Below are 22,190 nucleotides of genomic sequence, written 5' to 3' on the forward strand. Positions count from 1 at the left end.
TTTTATTTTACAGGCAAGTTTGTATTTATTTTAACTAGGTACAATAGTTATTAAATAGTTATTAACCCACCCACCCCCACCTCACCCAAACCCACCACCCGCCACCGTCTACGGACTACCTTGATCCCCCTCACCACGGAGGACACACTCAGAATCATGAAATTATCCACTCCGGAGCACCCTCAGACCCATGCCCGCACCACATATTCAACAAAGCGGGTTTTACCCTCGCCCACGAACTCTGCATCACCATAAACTGCTCCATCAAAACTATCACCTTCCCAGAAGGCTGGAAGCATGCAGAGCTGAAACCCCTGCTGAAGAAACCCACAGCTGACCCCATAGATCCTAAAAACTACCGCCCCATCTCTCTACTCCCCTTTCCAGCCAAAGTAATCGAGAAGGCCATCAACACACAACTTGTTGACCACATCGAGACCAACCACATCTTGGACCCCTCCCAATCCAGTTTCAGGAGCAATCACAGCACCGAGACCGCCCTGCTCGCCTCCACAGACGACATCCGCGCCCTGCTCGACCAAGGAGAGCCTGCCACCCTCATCCGACACTGTAACCCACAGCACCCTCCTCACGCGCCTACATGATGCTGGCATCTGCAATAAGGCCCTGGAATGGATCACCTCCTTCCTCAGCGGCAGAACCCAGAAAGTCAGACTCCCACCCTTCTCCTCCAATCCCACGGCAATCAGCCCACCTCGCCGCCATCATCCAACAACACAACCTCAACATCGTCTCCTACGCCGACGACACCCAGTTAATCATCTCACTCATCCGAGACCCCACCACCACCAAGAAAAACATCCACGAAGGACTTACAGCAATCGCCACCTGGATGAACAACAACCGTCTCAAACTCAACACTGACAAGACCGAAATCCTCTTCCTCGGACCCACCAAATCTGCATGGGATGACTCCTGGTGGCCCCCTCGGACACCCTCCAACTCCAACACACCACGCACGAAATCTAGGCATCAACCTTGACTCATCATTTTCCATGGACCCCCAAGTCAACGCCGTCTCTTCGACTTGTTTTCACATACTCCACCTACTGCGAAACATCTTCAAGTGGATCCCCACCGAAACTGGAAAATCTGTCACCCACGCCCTCGTCAGTAGTCGACTGGACTACGGCAATGCACTCTACGCCGGGTCCACCATCAAGCTCCAGAAACGACTCCAACGCATCCAGAACACCTCGGCCAGACTCATCCTCGACATCCCTCGCCAAAACCACATCACCGAACACCTAAGGAACCTACACTGGCTCCCCGTCAACAAGAGAATCATGGAACTCCCTCCCGCTGCACCTTAGACAATCCACCTCCCTTACAAACTTCAGGAAGGACTTCAAGACCTGGCTCTTCGACTGAATCATCTTCCCTTAGCCCCCCACTCCCATAGCGCCTTGAGACCCTCACGGGTGATTAGTTTGCGCTTTACAAGTACCCAATAGAATAGAATAACTACCTAGATAAAATAAATACAAAAGTACCCGTAAAATAAAACCTAACCTAAGTTACAATTACACCTAACACTACACTATAATTAAATTATTTCCATAAATTAAATACAATTAAATTATCTAAAGTACAAAAAAACAAACACTAAATTACAGAAAATAATAAACAAATTACAAGATTATTAAGATAATTACACCTAATCTAATCCCCCTAACAAAATAAAAAAGCCACCCCAAAATAAAAAATAGCCCTACCCTACACTAAATTACAAATAGCCCTTAAAAGGGCCTTTTGCGGGGCATTGCCCCAAAGTAATCAGCTCTTTTACCTGTAAAAAAAATTACAAATCCCCCCCAACATTAAAACCCACCACCCACACAACCAACCCTACTCTAAAACCCACCCAATACCCCCGTAAAAAAACCTAACACTAACCCATTGAAGATAACCTTACCGGGAGAAGTCTTCATCCAACTGGGCCGAAGTCCTCAACGAAGCCGGGAGAAGTCTTCATCCAAGCCGGGCGAAGTGGTCCTCCAGACAGACAGAAGACTTCATCCAGACGGCATCTTCTATCTTCATCCATCGGGCGCGGAGCGGGTCCATCTTCAAGACATCCGACGCGGAGCATCCTCTTCATCCGACGGCTCTTCTGGAATGAGCCGTCTGTAGCGGGGCGCTGCTCATTCGCGAACTAATTTGGTTACATTTGCTAAAGTAGTATTAGGAGCGCTCAGTGATGATAAGTACTGGGATAATTAGAATTGTGTTCAGGATTGTTACTATTATCCATGTTCCATGCTTTGTCTGTAAATACATTGTTTATTATTACATTTGCCGACAGCTAGTGAACTGGATTGGGTAGGGGGAGGTGGGTGTGCGTGTGTCTGAATATGTTACTGATTGGTTAATTGGCTGGAGGGTGTGTAACTCCAACTCCAATCAGTCTAGAAGCTAAGTATTTTAAACTTTTGTTTGCTCACTTGTGTTTTAAGAGGCTATGAGTAAGGCTCACGCCGAAACGCGTTAGCCGCTGTTCTGTCATTTAGCTCATTCTTTTTCATGCACTTTCATCTCTGTATTGGGTTTATTATCATTTTAAGAGGGACGTTTCCCTGAATATTTTTTCTGCTATATGTTTTTGTACCCTGCTCATGTTTCTCTATTAAACTATTGTGCAACGGCCATCCCCAGGTGCTCCTGTGTTCTCTTATGTGTTTCACTTTGTACCCAAGGCCGGAGTGAGCACTGGTGTTTGGCCGCTAACTGCTGATTCATTTGACCACCGAGGGACAGCTCGTGGGACCAGGGGTCGATAACAGCCTCCCCTATTATAACCTAGGCAATCAACTCTGCAGGACGGTGAGATATGGAGAGAGCCGCCGGAGCAGTTTTTGATAAGGTATTCACCTAGTGTTTTTTGAAGGGGTATCTGTTTGTCACCAATTCAACAATAGTGTGACTTTAGACCCAATTCCCTGTCTATATTCACCTGTACCCAGGGAGGGAGGAACCCTGTTGTGCAGGATTAAGTTTGAACTGTCTATTGCAAGAGCATCAAGGGGTGGATATTAAGTGCTCTTTTTTGCCTATACACACCATCACATTTGACAGATTATTACTTGTGTCATAAGTTCGTGTAAACACTCATCGTTCTTTTTCCTCCTACTTTGTTCAATTCCTTTAAATGATGTCATCCAAGATGGCGTCCCTTCAATTCCGATTGGCTGATAGAATTAAGGTAGAAAAAATCCTATTGGCTGATGCAATCAGCCAATAGGATTGAAGTTCAATCCTATTGGCTGATGCAATCAGTCAATAGGATTGAGCTGGCATTCTATTGGCTGTTCCAATCAGCCAATAGAATGCGAGCTCAATCCTATTGGCTGATTGCATATATATTTATTATAGTGGCGGCGATGTCCGGTTCGGCAGATTAGGGGTTAAATTTTTTTTTTAGTGTTTGTGATGCGGGAGGGCCTTGGTTTAGGTGTTAATAGGTAGTTTATGGGTGTTAGTGTACTTTTTAGCACTTTAGTTAAGAGTTTTATGCTACGGCATTGTAGTGTAAAACTCTTAACTACTGACTTTAAAATGCGGTACCAGTCTTGACAGGAGAGGGTCTACCGCTCACTTTTTGGCAAACTTGTAATACCGGCGCTATGCAAGTCCCATTGAAAAAAAGAGGATACACAATTTACGTGTGTATTTGCGGTATTTCTAAGTCTGGCCAAAAAAGTGAGCGGTGAGCCTGTATCTTCAAGACTCGTAATACCAGCGGGCGTTAAAAAGCAGCGTTAGGACCTCTTAACGCTGCTTTTTTAACCTAATGCACAACTCGTATTCTAGCCGTTTGTATTTAAAGTGACAGTCTACTCCAAAATTTGTATTGTTATTAGCTAATAAATGCTGGTTCCTGCACAGCTCCACGGGCGGGAGCACAGTGTTATCTATGGCACACAAGAATTAGCTGTGTCTTGCTGTGAAAAGCTAATAAAAATGAACTGAGATAAGAGGCGGTCTGCAGGGCTTAGAAACTGGTAGAAATTTAGAGGTTTAAACGTTATAAAGTATATTAATACAACAATGTTGGTTGTGCAAAGCTGGGGAATGGGTAGTAAAGGCATTATCTGTCTTTTTAAAGGGACAGTCTAAATTCAAAATGAAACTTTCATGACTCAAATAGTGCATGCAATTTTAAACAACTTTGCAATTTATTTTTATCACCAAAATGGCTTTGTTATTTTGGTATTCTTTGCTGAATGCTAAACCTAGGTATGTATTGGGTAATTGTAAAGCACAGCTAATCACCCGTAAGGGTCTCAAGGCGCTGCTCATTTAATCGACCTCGGAAGGATGAAAGGCTGAGTGGGATCGAATCTGCAACCCTTGGGTTGCTACAGAGCTCAGCCACAGTGCCTTCACATGCACTGCCTTAGCATTCTGAGCTATCTGTCCAACTTCAAACTGATTTATAAACTGTTAAAACCATGCTCCTATCTCAGTGCATTTTGACAGTTTTTTAACGGTTAAACAGTGCCAGTTCTTGTGCGCCATATAGATAACATGCAAGTCTGTTAAAAGAACCGAGATAAGGGGGCAGTCTGCAGAGGCTTAGAAACAAGGTAATCACACAGCTAAAAAGTATAGTAATATAACCTTGTTCATTATGCAAAACTGGGGAATGGGTAATAAAGGGATTATCTATCTTTTAAAACAATAACAATTCTGGAGTAGACTGTCCCTTTAAAGACAAATTTTGGAGTAGGTTGTCCCTTTAAATATTGGAAAAATTATATATGTTTTATATATTTATTTTTTTAAAATATTTTTTTATTGAGGTTTTTGCATAACAAACGTAAGATACAATACACCATTTTGTCAAAAAAGAAAACGAGATACATACAAGATTAACTGAAACATTTCAGCATCTATACAGTACATTGGTGAAAAGCCAATGAGACCTCGATTTTTTCAATAATTTATCATGTATGACTGACCAGTTGGGGACACAGTTTTAGGTCCTGTGTGCTAGAAGTATAGAAAATAATATATATCTGATGGTCAGATGTCCAGCTCTTTCAAACCTGCAATAGGAGCATATATGCGTGTATAGGAAAGGGGGGGGAAATTCAGCGGGTAAGCACCGCTATATATATTAGGGGAAAGGGCGGAGGGCGGAGCCATATATATATGAAAGAGTTATTTTAGATAACTCGGAGGGGGTTCTTAGAGTTGTCAGTGAAGCAAAATAGATAAGCTATTAAGCTGGGTTAACTATCTATTTGCTACTGCCCATGCATGAGAATACTGGGGGCGTATAAAAGGATAGTTTAAAATTAAGCCGGGAAGTTAAACAAACTACTGGAGATAAGTCAATACTTGCTGTACTGGTTCCTTACCTTACAAAAGAAAGAGAGCTATGGCATGATGAGTTGTCTATAGCTAGAGGGGGGATCCAGTGGGGAGCAGGTCATATGATCATGATAGTATGTTTTATGAGCGGATAATAATATTATATAGCAATCAGAAACATATTGGCAACTGATTTAGTAGTAGGTTGGAAGTAAGTAAATCCTATATTAGTCAAAACCCACAGGAAGTCTGGATTACCCATCTCATCACAAAATAAATCTCTGCTACCAATAACATGTGGCATATGCCTGCCAATTGGCAGCCTCTGCTTAACTAGTATAGCCATACTGGAAGGACATATTGCGTTATGCATTTAACATATAACCTATAGGAACTGCGGCACATTCTCCCCTCGGTAAGATGAGTGAACTTACAAGAAATATACCTACTAATCGTAGAGAGATGTACATAGAGCAAGGTTAACAAGCACTAACACATAATGATGTATAATATTAACTGCAAGGGTATCTATTCATAACAACAATATTAACTGTGTAAGCTGGATGAGCTGTGTAGTTAGCTAATACTTAATTCTAAACCTTTATTACACGTAAATGGAAGTAATCAGTGTACATCATGTTTGCCATTATAAATGTATATACAAAAGAGGACAAGCCTATGCCAGCGGGTAGCCATAAAGTTACAAGACATATAGCGAATTTTGTACAGGCTGAACACAATCACATAGGATTTTATAAGGATAATGGTCTATTTTGTCTTGTAGCCTATATACTTTGCTTTTAACGGCTGAGCTTTATTGCCTATTGTAGGCGTGACTTATATCTAAGAAGGACCACATGGGACCATATATTTCATGACAGGGGATGTAAATCTATGCGAATAAACACTGGAGACTTGTATCAAGCCCAAATATAGAGTGGGCCTTTGCGATAAGCTATATTGGTATATCATACTAGTGAGGTTAGCATGTAATCTGCTGAAAGGGGAGGAAGTGGGGCTCACAAGAGAGCTACTCATTTATTACCCAGCATGCCTATACATGGATTTAAGTATGCCTCATGTTACAACTAGAAACTATAGCTTAATCTAGATGAATGCTATTAGTGTTTACACCATATTTAGAGGATAAGCTTACCTCCATGAGAACATAAACTATTGGTGAACTATAGGTAAACATGGCTAAGCAAACCCAAACAGTAAAATTTTCACAGCACAAATCTTACCTAAAACAGTTTGCAGTCTCATGTAGCTGATATACTATAAGCTGTAGTACACGATATATGACTATAGTGCAGCAACTTTATCAAATTTAATAATCTTAATGTAAACTAACAAATGTGCTATGCTTTCCCCCTTAACATGTATATTATCTCCAATTTACACTGACTGAGCATGGAGCTCAATTTTGCAGCCCTAAAGTAATAGTGCACATAAGCCTTTATATAAGCTGCACTCGTAAGAGACAAGTCTTAATAGTAAACAGATCTATATATAATATTTACATAGGTATACCTCTCCTAACATTGGGAACTCATGCAGGAGCAAAGCTGAGATTTAAAGAATAGAACTGCGTACATCATATGGCAGTTATCAGACAGACTGAAGTGAGTCCCAAAGTGTGGCACCTATTATTGAACAAATGACTTAGGTAATATAAGAGGACAAACATCGTTGGAGAAAGTAGCCAGGCTGAGTGCATAGCATAGCCGCTTCGTTGTATTCTCTGCCCGGCATGAAGTAAGTCCTGCCACCCGGATCGTAGGGGCCTTTCAGTGTATAACTGCAAAGCATGTTATACATGCTGTTGGTTCCGTGTGAGAGTTTGTTTTGAGGAAGCTGCAAGGGCAGGAAAAAATGGAGCGCTAAGTTCCTTCCAGACGAGACCAGATGCATCGACAGACCATGATCTTCTAGAGGGTAAGCATCAAATCCGATGAAGAGGGAATATTTCCTGGAGGATCTAGTCGCCTGAAATGACAGGTAAAAGTTCTCTCTGAGATGCACACAATAATTCTCCACATCGACTGGTGTCTCAGGTATGTTGGGTATTGACAATCTGTGGGGGCTTAAGTGAGGAGATAAGAAGGGCAGTGTGCGCTGCATAGTTGTAATCCGGGGGAACCTCACAACCCCTAATACACCGACCTCCAGACAGACTGTGGTAGTAGGGTATATTTGCACTGGGTCCGCACATGTATGTCTGGGCAGGAGATCATTCGTACCACATCCAGACTGCCTTTCTTGCGGTCTCTCAATAGCGTGCAAAGTAGGCAATGGGACTGCCGCTCGGTCAGCCATGTGGGTGTCAGAGCTGGGGAGGTGTAAATCGCCATCTTGCCTACATGGATCCTGGATGCTAGACTACAGATCATAATAATATCTGTCAGATTTCTCGAGCAGGCTTTCCAGCATAAAAGTGAGGCATGCGAAGGAATCCCCCATTCTGATAGTGTGTTACAGGAATAAATATTGGTTCCTAAACTTCCATAATTAAAAGTTTTAACGGCTCAGTTTCAGGAGCTCTGTAGTAAAGCGTCTCTTCTCTTCTGCAGTTGGCTCCGCCCCCCTATGTTTTATATTTTTATATAAAATAAAGCTGTTTGCATGAACCTTTGAAGTGCTGTGAATTCTCTACAGTTTACCTTTGCAGTAGGAACTTGAAATTTGAAATGTGTTTGCTACAACAGATGTAATTTCTGAAATTGTTTATGTAAATGGTTTAACAGGGCATTCTAATCAAAATGGAAATATACATATTGTCTTTTTAAAATGGTTATCAGTTTTAGATGGTGTTTTAGTGGAGATTTGTCTGATATTTGGTCCATTTGATTGTATTTTGCAATCTTTATATAATTAGTTTCAAGGGACATTATAGTGCAAAAATGACTTGCTCTATTTGGTTCACTGGCCATGTCTGGTGGATCAACAGTTCTCTGCCTCTCCTGAGTGGTGCTAGGGTAACGTTTAGGAAGATTTTGGTTCCTATAATGTGAAACTGAGCAGAAGTTTTTGTAATACTTGTTCCTGAATGGCCATTGTTATTGAATTATTCTAACCTTGGATTGGAAAAACCATATTGGCTATAATTTGATATGACTATATACTGCTGTGATGATTGCTAAAAAAAAAAGAGAATTTGAAATTGTTTTTGAGATAGTTAAAGAGATCTACTTCAAGCCATTAACAGGGCCATGAAAAAATATCATAGGATTTCTCAAATTCATGGAATTCCAGAAATCATTTTTACATACATTTGAAGCATGATTCATGAATTAATCTAATGGAATGTTATTGAGAAATACGTAGAGAGGTTTTTTTCTTATAGTAAATCGTGTACTTACACAATCTGTGTGAAAAAACCCCAGGATGTACGAATGATATTGTTTAATTAATTCAGATGACTTATCTAATTCCTTCTAATGGTCTGCAATACATTGGAAAAGACAAAAAAACACCCAAGTTGAAATGGTTGAATGTGCTTAAAAAAAAAGGTTGAATAAAAAAATTGCAAAGATAAGAGTCCTTCTTTCAAAAGATCGGTCACATGATCAGGAGATCACCATGCCAACAGTGTATCTTATGAAAGAAACATATTGGAACAGGGGTCAAATATCCCTTCTGTTTCCACTCACAATAAAAAGGGAAACACCTTGGTTTTCGATCACGACCGTTTTAGAAAAATGTATATAATGATTTATCTACAAAATCCACCATTAAAGTCTATGGCAAGAATAAAGAAACCCTTATCTGCCACACCAAGCGGATAGAAGTCCCATCATTCCCCCACTGGTGAACAAAGAAATGCAGGATAATGGCATATTGTTATCATCCTCAGAGGCAAGGAATGAAAAGTAAGCTATTAAATCATTCTTCACATTAAAGAAAAATGTATTGTGTTGTGAACTACCTGTTGACAACCACCATGTCTCCTCTTTCTACCCTGTGGTTTCCTGTTATTATCTTGGATCTGTCTTGTTGGCCACACCTGAGCCTGTGTCCTACTGACCATTAATTATAAGTGTGTCTGCTGGCTAGTATCTACTACTGCTCTGTTCACCTGCTACTGAGCATTTTAATTATTACCTAATAATACGTTCTGCTGATCATTACCTATTAATGAGTCCTGCAGACCTTTGGCTTTTAATGAGTATTGATGGCCATTGCTGAGCTCCCATGGCCATCCCCATGACTCTTATTGACACTTGCAAATGTCTCCTTCTCGCTTTGATCAGTTTACTTAACCTATTGGTTACTTGTACTGTATATACTGCCAGGCATTCCTTTTCCAAGTCCAGGTATCATTACTTTTAACTGCCAACAGATTGACCTAATTTTAAAAAAGTCCTTATATACCCTTATTATTGCCTCTGCTGTATTCTCATCTAGGGCCCGATAATTTAAAGGTCTCTGAGCTGGTGAGCTTATTAAAGAATGCTCGCCAGTATTTCTATTTCCCTTGTGGAATGATCCCTAGGGGGCATTGTCATGATACACTCAAGATGAGTAGCTAATACCTGGAGTAGCCACCCAGCATATGTGGTATGGTGTCTCAGCATTGCCAGGGTTAATCTGAAATGTTCTTTCTTTTTGTAAACTCTGTATTTGCTATTGAATGCATTGATCTAAAGACTTCATTTTCTTCCCCTTCCCCTCCTGGTGCCTGGAGTCTAAGTACTGTTAAATAAGGAAGTCCAAAAGGCGATCATATTTAACAAGGGGGTGGTTTTTGAGAAGATAAAGGAAAATTGAGGAATATAGTTGAATGCAGAGCAACATTATATCAGAACTTCACTGGAACACCATGTGAAAAAACCTAAAGAGAGTTCCCACAAACCTACTGGAAACTTAGTGATATCTGCAAAGTGTAGATATTGTGTTTAGTTTTTGTCCTATTTTATTTTCAAGATCTGTATTTTTGCATTTATTCTGTTTCTTTTGTATGTCTTCTGTTTTGGTAATGGCACTGTTGAACCGGTATTTGTCTTTTGTTATTAAAAAGATTAATAATCTAATTCTGTCTTTGGGCTTTAATACATGATTTCACACTCTGTAGAGATATATTTTGTCATGTTACATAATGAGTTATTGGGTTTCCAAGACACCCTGGTGGCAGTAACATTAATCTGAAAGTGGTGTAGGCAGGATTTGGTTATTAATTTGGTGTCCCTTTAGATCCTTGTAGAGGTAAAGGTGTAAGGAAACCAGAGGCTGAGTGCTATTAACCCCTTCATGCCCACACTCTCCCCATAGTCACAGCTGGGCAGATAGGCTTTGTCGTCACAGGTATATACTGCACTTTCTTATGCTATGTGCACAATAAAACTCATATTATAAAAATCTTACAAAACGAATAATTAAACCATTCACACAAAAATATCCTGGAAAAAAATGTATTGTTAAGGTGCATCAAAAATCGTAACAAAAATCTTCACCAAAAATTGTATTTAATAAAAAATGCAAAATTTGTATGTAAATTACACAGGAATACGCTCTATTAAATATGTACAGTGTAAATCATAATTTAAATACACTGGATGCGCAAAAAACACAGAGAAATTTATACTAAGTACAAAATACAAAACGTAATTGTTTTTTTTGTAAAACAGGCTGAACATGAGCGTTCCATAAGTGTATATGAAATTGTTTCTCTAATCCAGGGATGGGGAACCTTGGCACTCCAGATGTATCAGAACTACATTAGCCATGATGCTTAGGCACTCTGAAGTTTAGTTGAGCATCATGGGAAATGTAGTTCTGAAACTCCTTAGGAGCCAAGGTTCCCCATCCCTGCTCTAATCAAAGCATAATTCTGTAAAGATTTTTTTAGATCTCAGTTTTTTCTCGCAAATTAAAAGGTTGCTTTTCTTAAAACACTCAAAACAGTAATAGAAAACAACATGCATATGAAAATATAGGCAATTGTAAGATGCTATACACAGAAAGCGGCATAGTATGATTTATATTAGCTGCAGGATTTACTTTTTTAAAGTGCACCCGCTGCTGACTGCTAACTTCGCTCTATGGGGTAAAGTGCACCTTTTCAGTGAGCTCTATTACTTTCAATAATAGACATCTTGCCCCTGCAGGGACTTTATTTTTAATGACAATTCCACCAAGGCAGCCCCTGCAAAGGACCCCACTCGCTTATCACTCCTTGGTGCAATCTATATTTGGGGATATCACAGTGTCTAATCTGTAAAATATGTAAATACACTCATTCTTCATAAAAGTATTGAGAGCTCTTCCTGATTTTCTGCTATTCTCTTATAAACGACCTCCACGCCACCCTGTCATTGCACAAAGGGTTGAAAGGTTATCAAGGTTGAACGTCAGCGAGCCAGTGCATATAGGTAAAAGGGGAGTTTGCTGAGTACATTTCTGTGACCAGCCAGTTGTGTCAGAAGTAGGAGAATAAGTCACTGGTTAACCTAAGTTACATGGGAACTTGTGACTTTTGCCCTGCACACTTAGCATACAAACAGCAAGCAATGGGTCAGGCAGGAGGAAGGAATGCACACAGAGCTGACATTCAGCAATGATCTGACCCATACACTGGCTTTTTAGTAACAAGATTCAGTATATGGCCAGATTTCTCTCACTGCATGTTTGTGAGCACAATAAAACTGACCCTGGGGATATTTTCAAGAGTAAAAAACAAATCTCTCCTCTGCACCTTTCTGGATATGTGTTAGCAATATTATGCAGCCTATCAGATAACATTATTCTATCTCTGAAGCAATCTACATTTATCTAGTTTTATGTATAACATTTGTCCCATTGTATTATTTCTGGCATAAAATGGTAAAAGGTAAAAAAAGACATTACCTGACTGACAAGATGTGCAAGCTGTAGCAGATCCATTGCAGGTCTTGCATGATTTATCACAGGGCTGATAAACATTGTCATTTCCTGGAAAAAGAAAATCACATCACATTTCTGTTCTTTTATTGTAGATGAAATAATTTTAAATAATATTAACCTCAAACCTGACCACTCTCATAATACTAGGAAAAACTCTCAATATAAACTTCATTAATGTTGTGAATCATAGGTTTTACACTAGGTGGCAACATCATATCATTTTCTCAAAAAGACATGGCAATAACATATACACAGTATTATAGACAGTAAAAAATATTGATAATAAATGGTCAATAAACAATAGGCTTTATTTTCAGGTACTTAAATAAAAAAAAGTCTGTTTGTCTGCTTGGCTCCCAATTTAGTGGCATTACATTATAAATTGTTCCCTGGTTGGACATATTACCAGTAAATTGATATTATGCAGACGGCGAGCTGCAATTACAGAGATGGACAAAGGAGATATTCTACTCTCTGGTAAGCTGATATATTTGAATAATATGACAGCCCCCCCCACACACACACACACATATCTGCTTAAAGAAGCCTATCCTTTATACAGTATATCTTCTGAGAGCATAAACAATAAAGTATTTTGCAAACTTTTATAAAGTTACCACCTCACAGCGATGCCCCTTTAAAATGTTGAATCTCTAGGCAAGGCCCGCATTACCTATAGAAGTCTAATTTAATTAATGAAAATTAAACTGACAGTAAAGTCAAACTTAAAGGGACATGAAACCCAAAAAATTTCGTTCATGATTCAGATAGAGAATATAATTTTAAACAACTTTCTAATTTACTTCTATTATCTAATTTGTTACATTCTCTTTGGTATGCTTTTTTTAAGGAGCAGCAATGCACTACTGGGGCCCGATCCGATATGCAGTGTCGCCCGCAAAAGCCAGCGACGCCAAATTTTGCGCTGGTTTGGTATCCTATATACGGCGTAACATAGAAGTTACGCTCATATATTTCACCATTCGGCCATAGTTTTTTGGCCCATAGACTGGTATACCAAACTCGCGCAGTTTGGTATCCAATATACAGCGTAAGGACTTACGTGGCGAAAATGGAGAAATCTTACTCCATTTTCACCTCATCACAAAATGCAGGCATAGTAAGCCTTACGCTGAGTATTGGAGCCCCGCAACTCCCTAAACTGCCTGCAAAATAAAACTTAACACCTAACGCATGCGCAATGTCTACCTGTCAACCGCAATCCCCCACCGCAATCCCTAATAAAGTGCTTAACGCCTAAACCGCCGCTCCTGGACCCCGCCGCCACCTACATTAAATGTATTACCCCCTAATCTGACCCCCCTACACCGCCGCCACCTATATTAAATATATTAACCCCTAATATGATCCCCCTACACCGCTGCCACCTATATTAACTATATTACCCCCTAATCTGATCCCCCTACACCGCCACCACCTATTTTAATATATTAACCCCTAATCTAATCCCCCTACACCGCCGCCACCTGTTTGAAATATATTAACCAATAAACCTAAGTCTAACCCTAACACCCCCTAACTTAATTATTATTGAAATAAATCTAAATAATATTAATATTATTAACTAAATTATTCCTATTAAAAATTAAATACTTACCTATAAAATAAACCCTAAGATAGCTACAATATAATTAATAATTACATTGTAGCTAGCCTAGGGTTTATTTTTATTTTACAGGTAACTTTGTATTTATTTTAACTAGGTACAATAGCTATTAAATAGTTAATAACTATTTAATAGCTACCTAGTTAAAATAATTACAAAATTACCTGTAAAATAAATCCTAACCTAAGTTACCATTACACCTACCACTACACTATCAATAAATTAATTAAATAAACTACAATTATCTCAACTAAAATACAATTAAATACACTAAACTATTTTACAAAAACAAACACTAAATTACAAAAAAATAAAAAAAAATTACAAGAATTTTAAGCTAATTACACCTAATCTAAGCCCCCTAATAAAATAAAAAAGCCCCCCAAAATAATAAAATTTCCCTACCCTAAACTAAATTACAAAAGTAATCAGCTCTATTACCAGCCCTTAAAATGGCCTTTTGTGGGGCATTGCCCCAAAGTAATCAGCTCTTTTACCTGTAAAAAAAAGAACAACCCCCCCCATTACAACCCACCACCCACACACCCCTACTCTAAAACCCACCCGATCCCCCCTTAAAAAAACCTAAGTCTAACACCCAAGTGCTCCTTACCTGTCCTGAAGACCGGCGGAGAAAGTCCTGTTCCAGGCGGTGAAGTCTTCTTCCAAAGCGGCGACATCTTCTTCTTCCAGGAACCAGTGGGCGCGGAGCGGAGGAGTTGAAGACCGATGACCGCGGAGCTGAAGACCGTCCACTCTGGAACTGAAGACCGCGATGCTGGAACTGAAGATCGGCGACGCTGGAACTGAAGACGGCGGAGCCATGGAGCGTGGAGGATACTCTTCATACTATCTCCGCCGTACACTGAATAGGAATTCAAGGTACGCGATTAAAAATGGCATCCCTTGAATTCCTATTGGCTGATTTGAGCCTTCAAATTCAAATCAGCCAATCGGATGAGAGTTACTGTAATTCTAATGGCTGATTTGAATAGCCAATAGAATAAGAGCTACTGCAATTCTATTGGCTATTCTAATCAGCCAATAGAATTACAGTAGCTCTTATTCTATTGACTATTCAAATCAGCCAATAGAATTACAGTAGCTCTTATTCTATTGGCTATTCAAATCAGCCAATAGAATTACAGTAGCTCTCATCGGATTGGCTGATTTGAATTTGAAGGCTCAAATCAGCCAATAGGAATTCAAGGGACGCCATTTTTAATCGCGTACCTTGAATTCCTATTCAGTGTACGGCGGAGATCATATGAAGAGGATCCTCCACACTCCATGGCTCTGCGGTCTTCAGTTCCAGCATCGTCGATCTTCAGTTCCAGCATCGCCACCGCCTTTCTTCAGTTCCAGAGTGGACGGTCTTCAGCTCCATGGTCATCGGTCTTCAACTCCTCTGCTCCGCACCGGCTGGTTCCTGGAAGAAGATGTCGCCGCTTGGAAGAAGACTTCACCGCCTGGAACAGGACCTTCTCCGCCGGTCTTCAGGACAGGTAAGGAGCACTTGGGTGTTAGACAGGTTTTTTTAAGGGGGGATCGGTGGGTTTTAGAGTAGGGGTGTGTGGGTGGTGGGTTGTAATGGGGGGGTTGTTCTTTTTTTTACAGGTAAAAGAGCTGATTAAGGGCTGGTAATAGAGCTGATTACTTTTGTAATTTAGTTTAGGGTAGGGAAATTTTATTATTTTGGGGGGCTTTTTTATTTTATTAGGGGGCTTAGATTAGGTGTAATTAGCTTAAAATTCTTGTAATCTTTTTTTATTTTTTGTAATTTAGTGTTTGTTTTTGTAATATAGTTTAGTGTATTTAATTGTATTTTAGTTGAGATAATTGTAGTTTATTTAATTAATTTATTGATAGTGTAGTGTTAGGTGTAATGGTAACTTAGGTTAGGATTTATTTTACAGGCAATTTTGTAATTATTTTAACTAGGTAGCTATTAAATAGTTATTAAATATTTAATAGCTATTGTACCTAGTTAAAATAAATACAAAGTTACCTGTAAAATAAATATAAACCATAAAATAGCTACAATGTAATTATTAATTATATTGTAGCTATCTTAGGGTTTATTTTATAGGTAAGTATTTATTTAGTTTTAAATAGGAATAATTTAGTTAATAATATTAATATTATTTAGATTTATTTAAATAATAATTAAGTTAGGGGGTGTTAGGGTTAGACTTAGGTTTAGTGGGTAATATAGTCAATATAGGTGGCGGCGGTGTAGGGGGCTCAGATTAGGGGTTAATAAATTTAATATAGGTGGTGGCAGTGTAGGGGGCTCAGATTAGGGGTTAATAAATTTAATATAGGTGGTGGCGGTGTAGGGGGCTCAGATTAGGGGTTAATAAATTTAATATAGGTGACGGCGGTGTAGGGGGCTCAGATTAGGGGTTGATAAATTTAATATAGGTGGCGGCGGTGTAGGGGGCTCAGATTAGGGGTTAATAAATTTAATGTAGGTGGTGGCGGTGTAGGGGGGTCAGATTAGGGGGTAATACATTTAATGTAGGTGGTGGCGGTATAGGGGGGTCAGATTAGGGGGTAATACATTTAATGTAGCTGGCGGCGGTGTAGGGGGGTCAGATTAGTGGGTAATACATTTAATGTAGCTGGCGGCGGGGTCCGGGAGCGGCGGTTTAGGGGTTAATATATTTATTATTAGAAGTGAGAGGGGGGATTGCGGATAGAGGGGTATACGTGTCGGGATGATGTTTGGGAGGCGTGTTAGACAGTTACGAGAGATTTATTTAAGGGGGTTTGGGTTAGATTAGGGGTATGTGGGTGGTGGGTTGTAATGTTGGGGGGGGCGTCTTTGTTATTTTATTAGGGGGCTTAGAGTAGGTGTAATTAGCTTAAAATTGTTGTAATATTTTTCTAATGTTTGTAAATATTTTTTTATTTTTTGTAACTTAGTTCTTTTTTATTTTTTGTACTTTAGTTAGTTTATTTAATTGTATTTATTTGTAGGTATTTGTATTTAATTAATTTATTGATAGTGTAGTGTTAGATTTAATTGTAGATAATTGTAGGTATTTTATTTAATTAATTTATTGATAGTGTAGTGTTAGGTTTAATTGTAACTTAGGTTAGGATTTATTTTACAGGTAATTTTGTAATTATTTTAACTAGGTAGCTATTAAATAGTTCTTAACTATTTAATAGCTATTGTACCTGGTTAAAATAATTACAAAGGTGCCTGTAAAATAAATATTAATCCTAAAAAAGCTACAATATAATTATAATTTATATTGTAGCTATATTAGGGTTTATTTTACAGGTAAGTATTTAGCTTTAAATAGGAATCATTTATTTAATAAGAGTTAATTTATTTCGTTAGATTGAAATTATATTTAATTTAGGGGGGTGTTAGGGTTAAGTTTAGACTTAGCTTTAGGGGTTAATACATTTATTAGAGTAGCGGTGAGGTCCGGTCAGCAGATTAGGGGTTAATACTTGAAGTTAGGTGTCGGCGATGTTAGGGAGGGCAGATTAGGGGTTAATACTATTTATTATAGGGTTATTGAGGCGGGAGTGAGGCGGATTAGGGGTTAATAACTTTATTATAGTAGCAGTGAGGTCCGGTCGGCAGATTAGGGGTTAATTAATGTAGGTAGCTGGTGGCGACGTTGTGGGGGGCAGGTTAGGGGTTAATAAATATAATATAGGGGTCGGCGGTGTTAGGGGCAGCAGATTAGGGGTACATAGGGATAACGTAGGTTGCGGCGGTGTACGGCGCGGCAGATTAGGGGTTAAAAAGTATATGCAGGGGTCAGCGATAGCGGGGACGGCAGATTAGGGGTTAATAAGTGTAAGGTTAGGGGTGTTTAGACTCGGGGTACATGTTAGGGTGTTAGGTGCAGACATAGGAAGTGTTTCCCCATAGAAAACAATGGGGCTGCGTTAGGAGCTGAACGCTGCTTTTTTGCAGTTGTTAGGTTTTTTTTCAGCTCAAACAGCCCCGTTGTTTCCTATGGGGGAATCATGCACGAGCACGTTTTTTAAGCTGGCCGCGTCCGTAAGCACTGCTGGTATTGAGAGTTGCAGTGGCGGTAAATATGCTATACGCTCCCTTTTTGGAGCCTAACGCAGCCCTTCTGTGAACTCTAAATACCAGCGGTATTTAAAAGGTGCGGGGGAAAAAAAGCCAGCGTTAGCTACGCGGGTCGTTACCGACAAAACTCTAAATCTAGCCGTATGACAGCAGTGTTTGCAAGTATGTATAACATTGCTATAAACATTTTTGCAAGCACTGCACCCAGATGGCTATATACTCATATGAAGAAAAACTAATCAAAATTGATAATAAAAGAAAACTGGAAAGTTTAAAATGTCATGCTATATCCAATCCATTCAATTTTGACTTTACCGTCCCTTTTATTTGAAGACAGTGAAGGGAATAAAATTGAAAACAATCCAAACATTCTGCTCTTCTATACATAAAACATTCTATTCTAAAACATTGTGTTATGTACTTTCATATCTGTTATTACACAAACCAGGCCAATAATAGATTAAACAATCAGGCGTGATAAATATTAAACACAAGCCCTTTGTGCAAGCTTGTAGGGATTAGTGAACTCTTTAGTGTGCCCATTGCGTGCTTGTGTTTTACAAGAGACCACCAGGCTCTAGTCAGTCATACAAGCCTGGCATGAGGTGACAGCTTCTGTCACTGCAGCAGCAGGGGCAGCTGTATTTTCAGGATGTTACAAATATGATTAAAAGGCAGACAGCCTGTTCTACTATTACATCAATATTTGATTACAATATTTCCAGGATAGGGGACACCCTGGGGTTTAAGAAGCACCTCATATTTGTCTGAAATGTGAGCAAGGGAGATTGAATAAAAAGGATGAAACGAAGTTATCTAACAAAAAGTATATATTCTTTCCTTGTAATACTGGGCTAATGTAAACAAATTATCTTGAGTACTTATGGTATCATCTTTAAAATATAAGGGAACATTAAATAAACTAATTATAAAAATGATTTTTTATTAGCATTAAACATTAATGGTTTACGCATAGCATTCAAGAAAATCAATTAGAACAAAGCACATTTTTATAAGAGAAGTCATTTTCTTTAATTGCATCCTTTATCGGAATCAAGAAAATGTAATTTCAATTTGATTTGTCCCTTTAATTGCTCCTGAGTAGCATAGCAACAGCAATACCAATAGCCTTGGTCCCAAACGGTCAGAAAATAGAAAACTGCTATGGTCCTTAAGGGGTTAAAATGGTATGTTCTATACAAATCATGAAAGAAATGTTGGGGTTTCCAGTCCCTTTTTTTTTTTTTTTTAAATAATTTTTTTTTTTTTATTGAAGTTTTAACAGTACTAAGAAAAATAAGCACCAATATGCACAGTTCAATACAGATCTCTGTCAACAAGTTAAAAAAACAGAAAAAAATAAGCATCTGTAGAGAGATATACACTGTAAAATTCTATTATATCCTTCAAGATATTATAGGCTTCTAAAAAGCCTCAAATTACGCATACCCCTAATGTGAGAAGTAATCTAACCTCCAAACTATACAAAGGTTACCCAAAAAAAACCTTGGGCAATTATTTACCAATCTCAGGAGGATCATATAACTGCAATGGGATAAACCCTTTCAAATGTACACACTTCAGCACATATATCTTTTAGTGAATTAGGGATACCTTAATTAGTAGAAATAAGGGAAATGTGTAAGGTGCTAACTAATAAACCTCTTATTTTGCCCTCTAAGAAATTACTGGCCTCTCTTGGGCCTCAAGCTACCCAGGTATACCATGTGAGGGTTTCAATAGAATGATCTCTCTTCTGACCTCCTACTATCGAGAGGCCCCTCTTGGGCCGTACACAATTATATACAGACATAGGAGGTGTATATACTTACAACAGCTAGTACCTAAGGAAGGGCAGAGACTCCCTAACTCTGCCTACGCTTGCAGAGGGTTTCAGTCCCCCCTATCTGCATGTAAGGGGGGGGTACATAGTGAGATGAAAAATGGATATATTATGCCATCAACAATATTAGCGAGTTAGTATAGCAAGTCCAGACAAATGAGGGATTAATAATGCGGCCAGAAGGAGAGTAGCAGAACAAGCCTCCATAATATGGCGCCTCAGTATAGGGGAGGAAAGCATGCTTATGTCTATAATTTCCTACCCCTCCCTAGAAGACAAAGAGAATCTGGACAGATAGCCCTATCTCGGCCGCGGACAGAGCAAATCTGTATATATTAATATGTTATGGGTGAGGAGAAGACATACATTCATGGTGTAAACTATTAGGCTCTCCCTGCCAATCCCAAAAAAAACAAAAGGCTAAATACTCCAAGGTACAGGACAAAAGGGAGCTCCCCGTCAACAAATAAAGCCTATTTAGATAACTCCTAGGAAAGGTTATGTGAACATGATATTTAGGCAGCAAAACTAATACATATATATTTTACTTAACTTTGGGTACAAGAATGCGTGCATAAATATAAGAAGCCCAACTATGGAGGTAACAGTTGCAACGTGTGCTACACCTATATACATAGCATAAGTTGAAAGAACATATATACGGCTTTAGCACCACAAGTAGGGGGCCAATAGAACCTACACATACAAAACGTAGAAAAACATGTATGAGTCTCAATAAGTTTGTAGGAACAGGGCCTGCATTAAATCCTCAGTCATGTTAGAAAGCACAAAAGTTACTGGTTGTTAGGAATGGTGCTACTATAGAGTCACAGGGTTTCTCATTTAGGAGTGTCCACCCCAACAGAATCAACCAAAATGTCAGCCGACACCCACTCTGCATACCCGCACCAGCAACTGTATGGCGCATCCAGCCGGCAGGATCTCTGGTGACATAAGTAGGGGCTCCATCAAACCGCATGCATATGGCCAAAAATCTGAAGGGGCATACTCCCTCTGGAACTCACGCAGCCCCCCGGGAGCTATTATGCGCCTCTGGGTTTGAAAAGAAAAGGACATCCACTGTAGTCCTGACAGAAAAGCATGAGACAGGTACTCCTGTTCCTTTATTCCCCTCTCAAACCCGCACTGAGGGACACTGAAGGTAAGTAGTGGCCTCGGCCTGGGCCCCTGGCGCGGCGCTCACTTGCTTTTTGATCTCAACGTCCACGACTCGGCCATGCGGGGAGGAAGCCGGGTCCCGGTGCTTGGAATCGTAGGGGATGAGTAGTGTTTCAATGCGGCGGTCCAGCCATGCATTTAGTGTAGCAAAATGTTCTTCCAGGAGGGCAAGTGCTGTCTCCTCTGTGATCTGCTCCCTAGACGCCATAACGATAAAAAATATTCATCCACCATCTAACACCAAGGCGTGATGTTGTGTCTAGTGTAGAGCTCAGCCCCTGTGTTGCACTAGCTGGCGCGCCACACACTTCTTCCTAGACTCAAGTTACAGATAGGCCCCAGGCTGCATCCCAGGTAAGAGTCTCTTTATCAAGCGCTGCACCTGGCTCCCAGAGTATCTAACCGTGCCTCCTAGTCCTCTCACACCTTATCTTGTCACTTAGACTTCTTGGATTAGGCTGCACCCTCAGTTATAAATTTTTATACAATGCCTTGAGCCGGAGCTCCTAATCTCTGCAGCCATTCTTGTCGATGGCTAGCTCCGCCCCCCTCCAGTCCCTTTTTTAATGAGAAAAATGATGTATTAAGCAAACAGTTACAGCCAATAAAATCAATCAAGATGCCGCTAGCCCAGACACAGAGTGCCAGAAAATTTGCCACTTTCGTTCACCACCCATAACATAGAATAATGCTTATTAGTAGTGAAATTAAGCACAAAATGCTTTCCCCCCACCCACCCAGAAAAAAATACATTTTGTTTTACAAATTACTGTATTTTTGTTTGAAAGCCATAAAGGAAGATATTTTGCTTGTGAAAAAAAGTATCTTTTCTAATATAGTCATATATTCATCTATGAAAATAACAACCCGCAGAACAAAGAGCATTCTGTCAAAACAAATGTCTCAAGATTGTTGTACAGATTAATTTGTATGAGATTTTATATAATACAACACTTTCATTAATGGAACCACCCAGCTTAGTTATCTGTTTTCTGTAAGGTGCTCTGACACATAGATATACTTTATTTATAATACTTTATAGAAATATGTGACTATGTCAATAAATATTTTTAAAAGGTAAACTGTAATGTGTACTTTTTTATCCATGTTTGCTAGAATTATAGAGACATACACGTGCAAAAAAAAAATGCTCTATTTTGTTATATGCAAGCAATAGTGCAATAATAAAATGTTCTAGCAATGTATTTAAACCTGTAAAGGGACAAAACACATAGTTAAAGTGAGATCCAGAGCAG

General features: G+C 39.4%; 1 protein-coding gene across 2 annotated transcripts in view; it reads right to left on the reverse strand.

The window, feature by feature from the left end:
• Positions 1-22,190, reverse strand: part of PCSK5 (proprotein convertase subtilisin/kexin type 5) — an 868,299-nt gene that overhangs the window by 35,163 nt on the left and 810,946 nt on the right. The window contains exon 28 of one of the 2 annotated variants that reach the window (XM_053702490.1): positions 12,184-12,267. In XM_053702490.1, coding sequence (XP_053558465.1) covers positions 12,184-12,267 — 84 coding nt within the window. The remainder of the gene's footprint in view (positions 1-12,183; positions 12,268-22,190) is intronic. The other variant, XM_053702492.1, reaches the window with a different exon arrangement.

This window comes from Bombina bombina, chromosome 2 (assembly GCF_027579735.1).
Source record: "Bombina bombina isolate aBomBom1 chromosome 2, aBomBom1.pri, whole genome shotgun sequence".
Classification (NCBI taxonomy): Eukaryota; Metazoa; Chordata; class Amphibia; order Anura; family Bombinatoridae; genus Bombina; species Bombina bombina.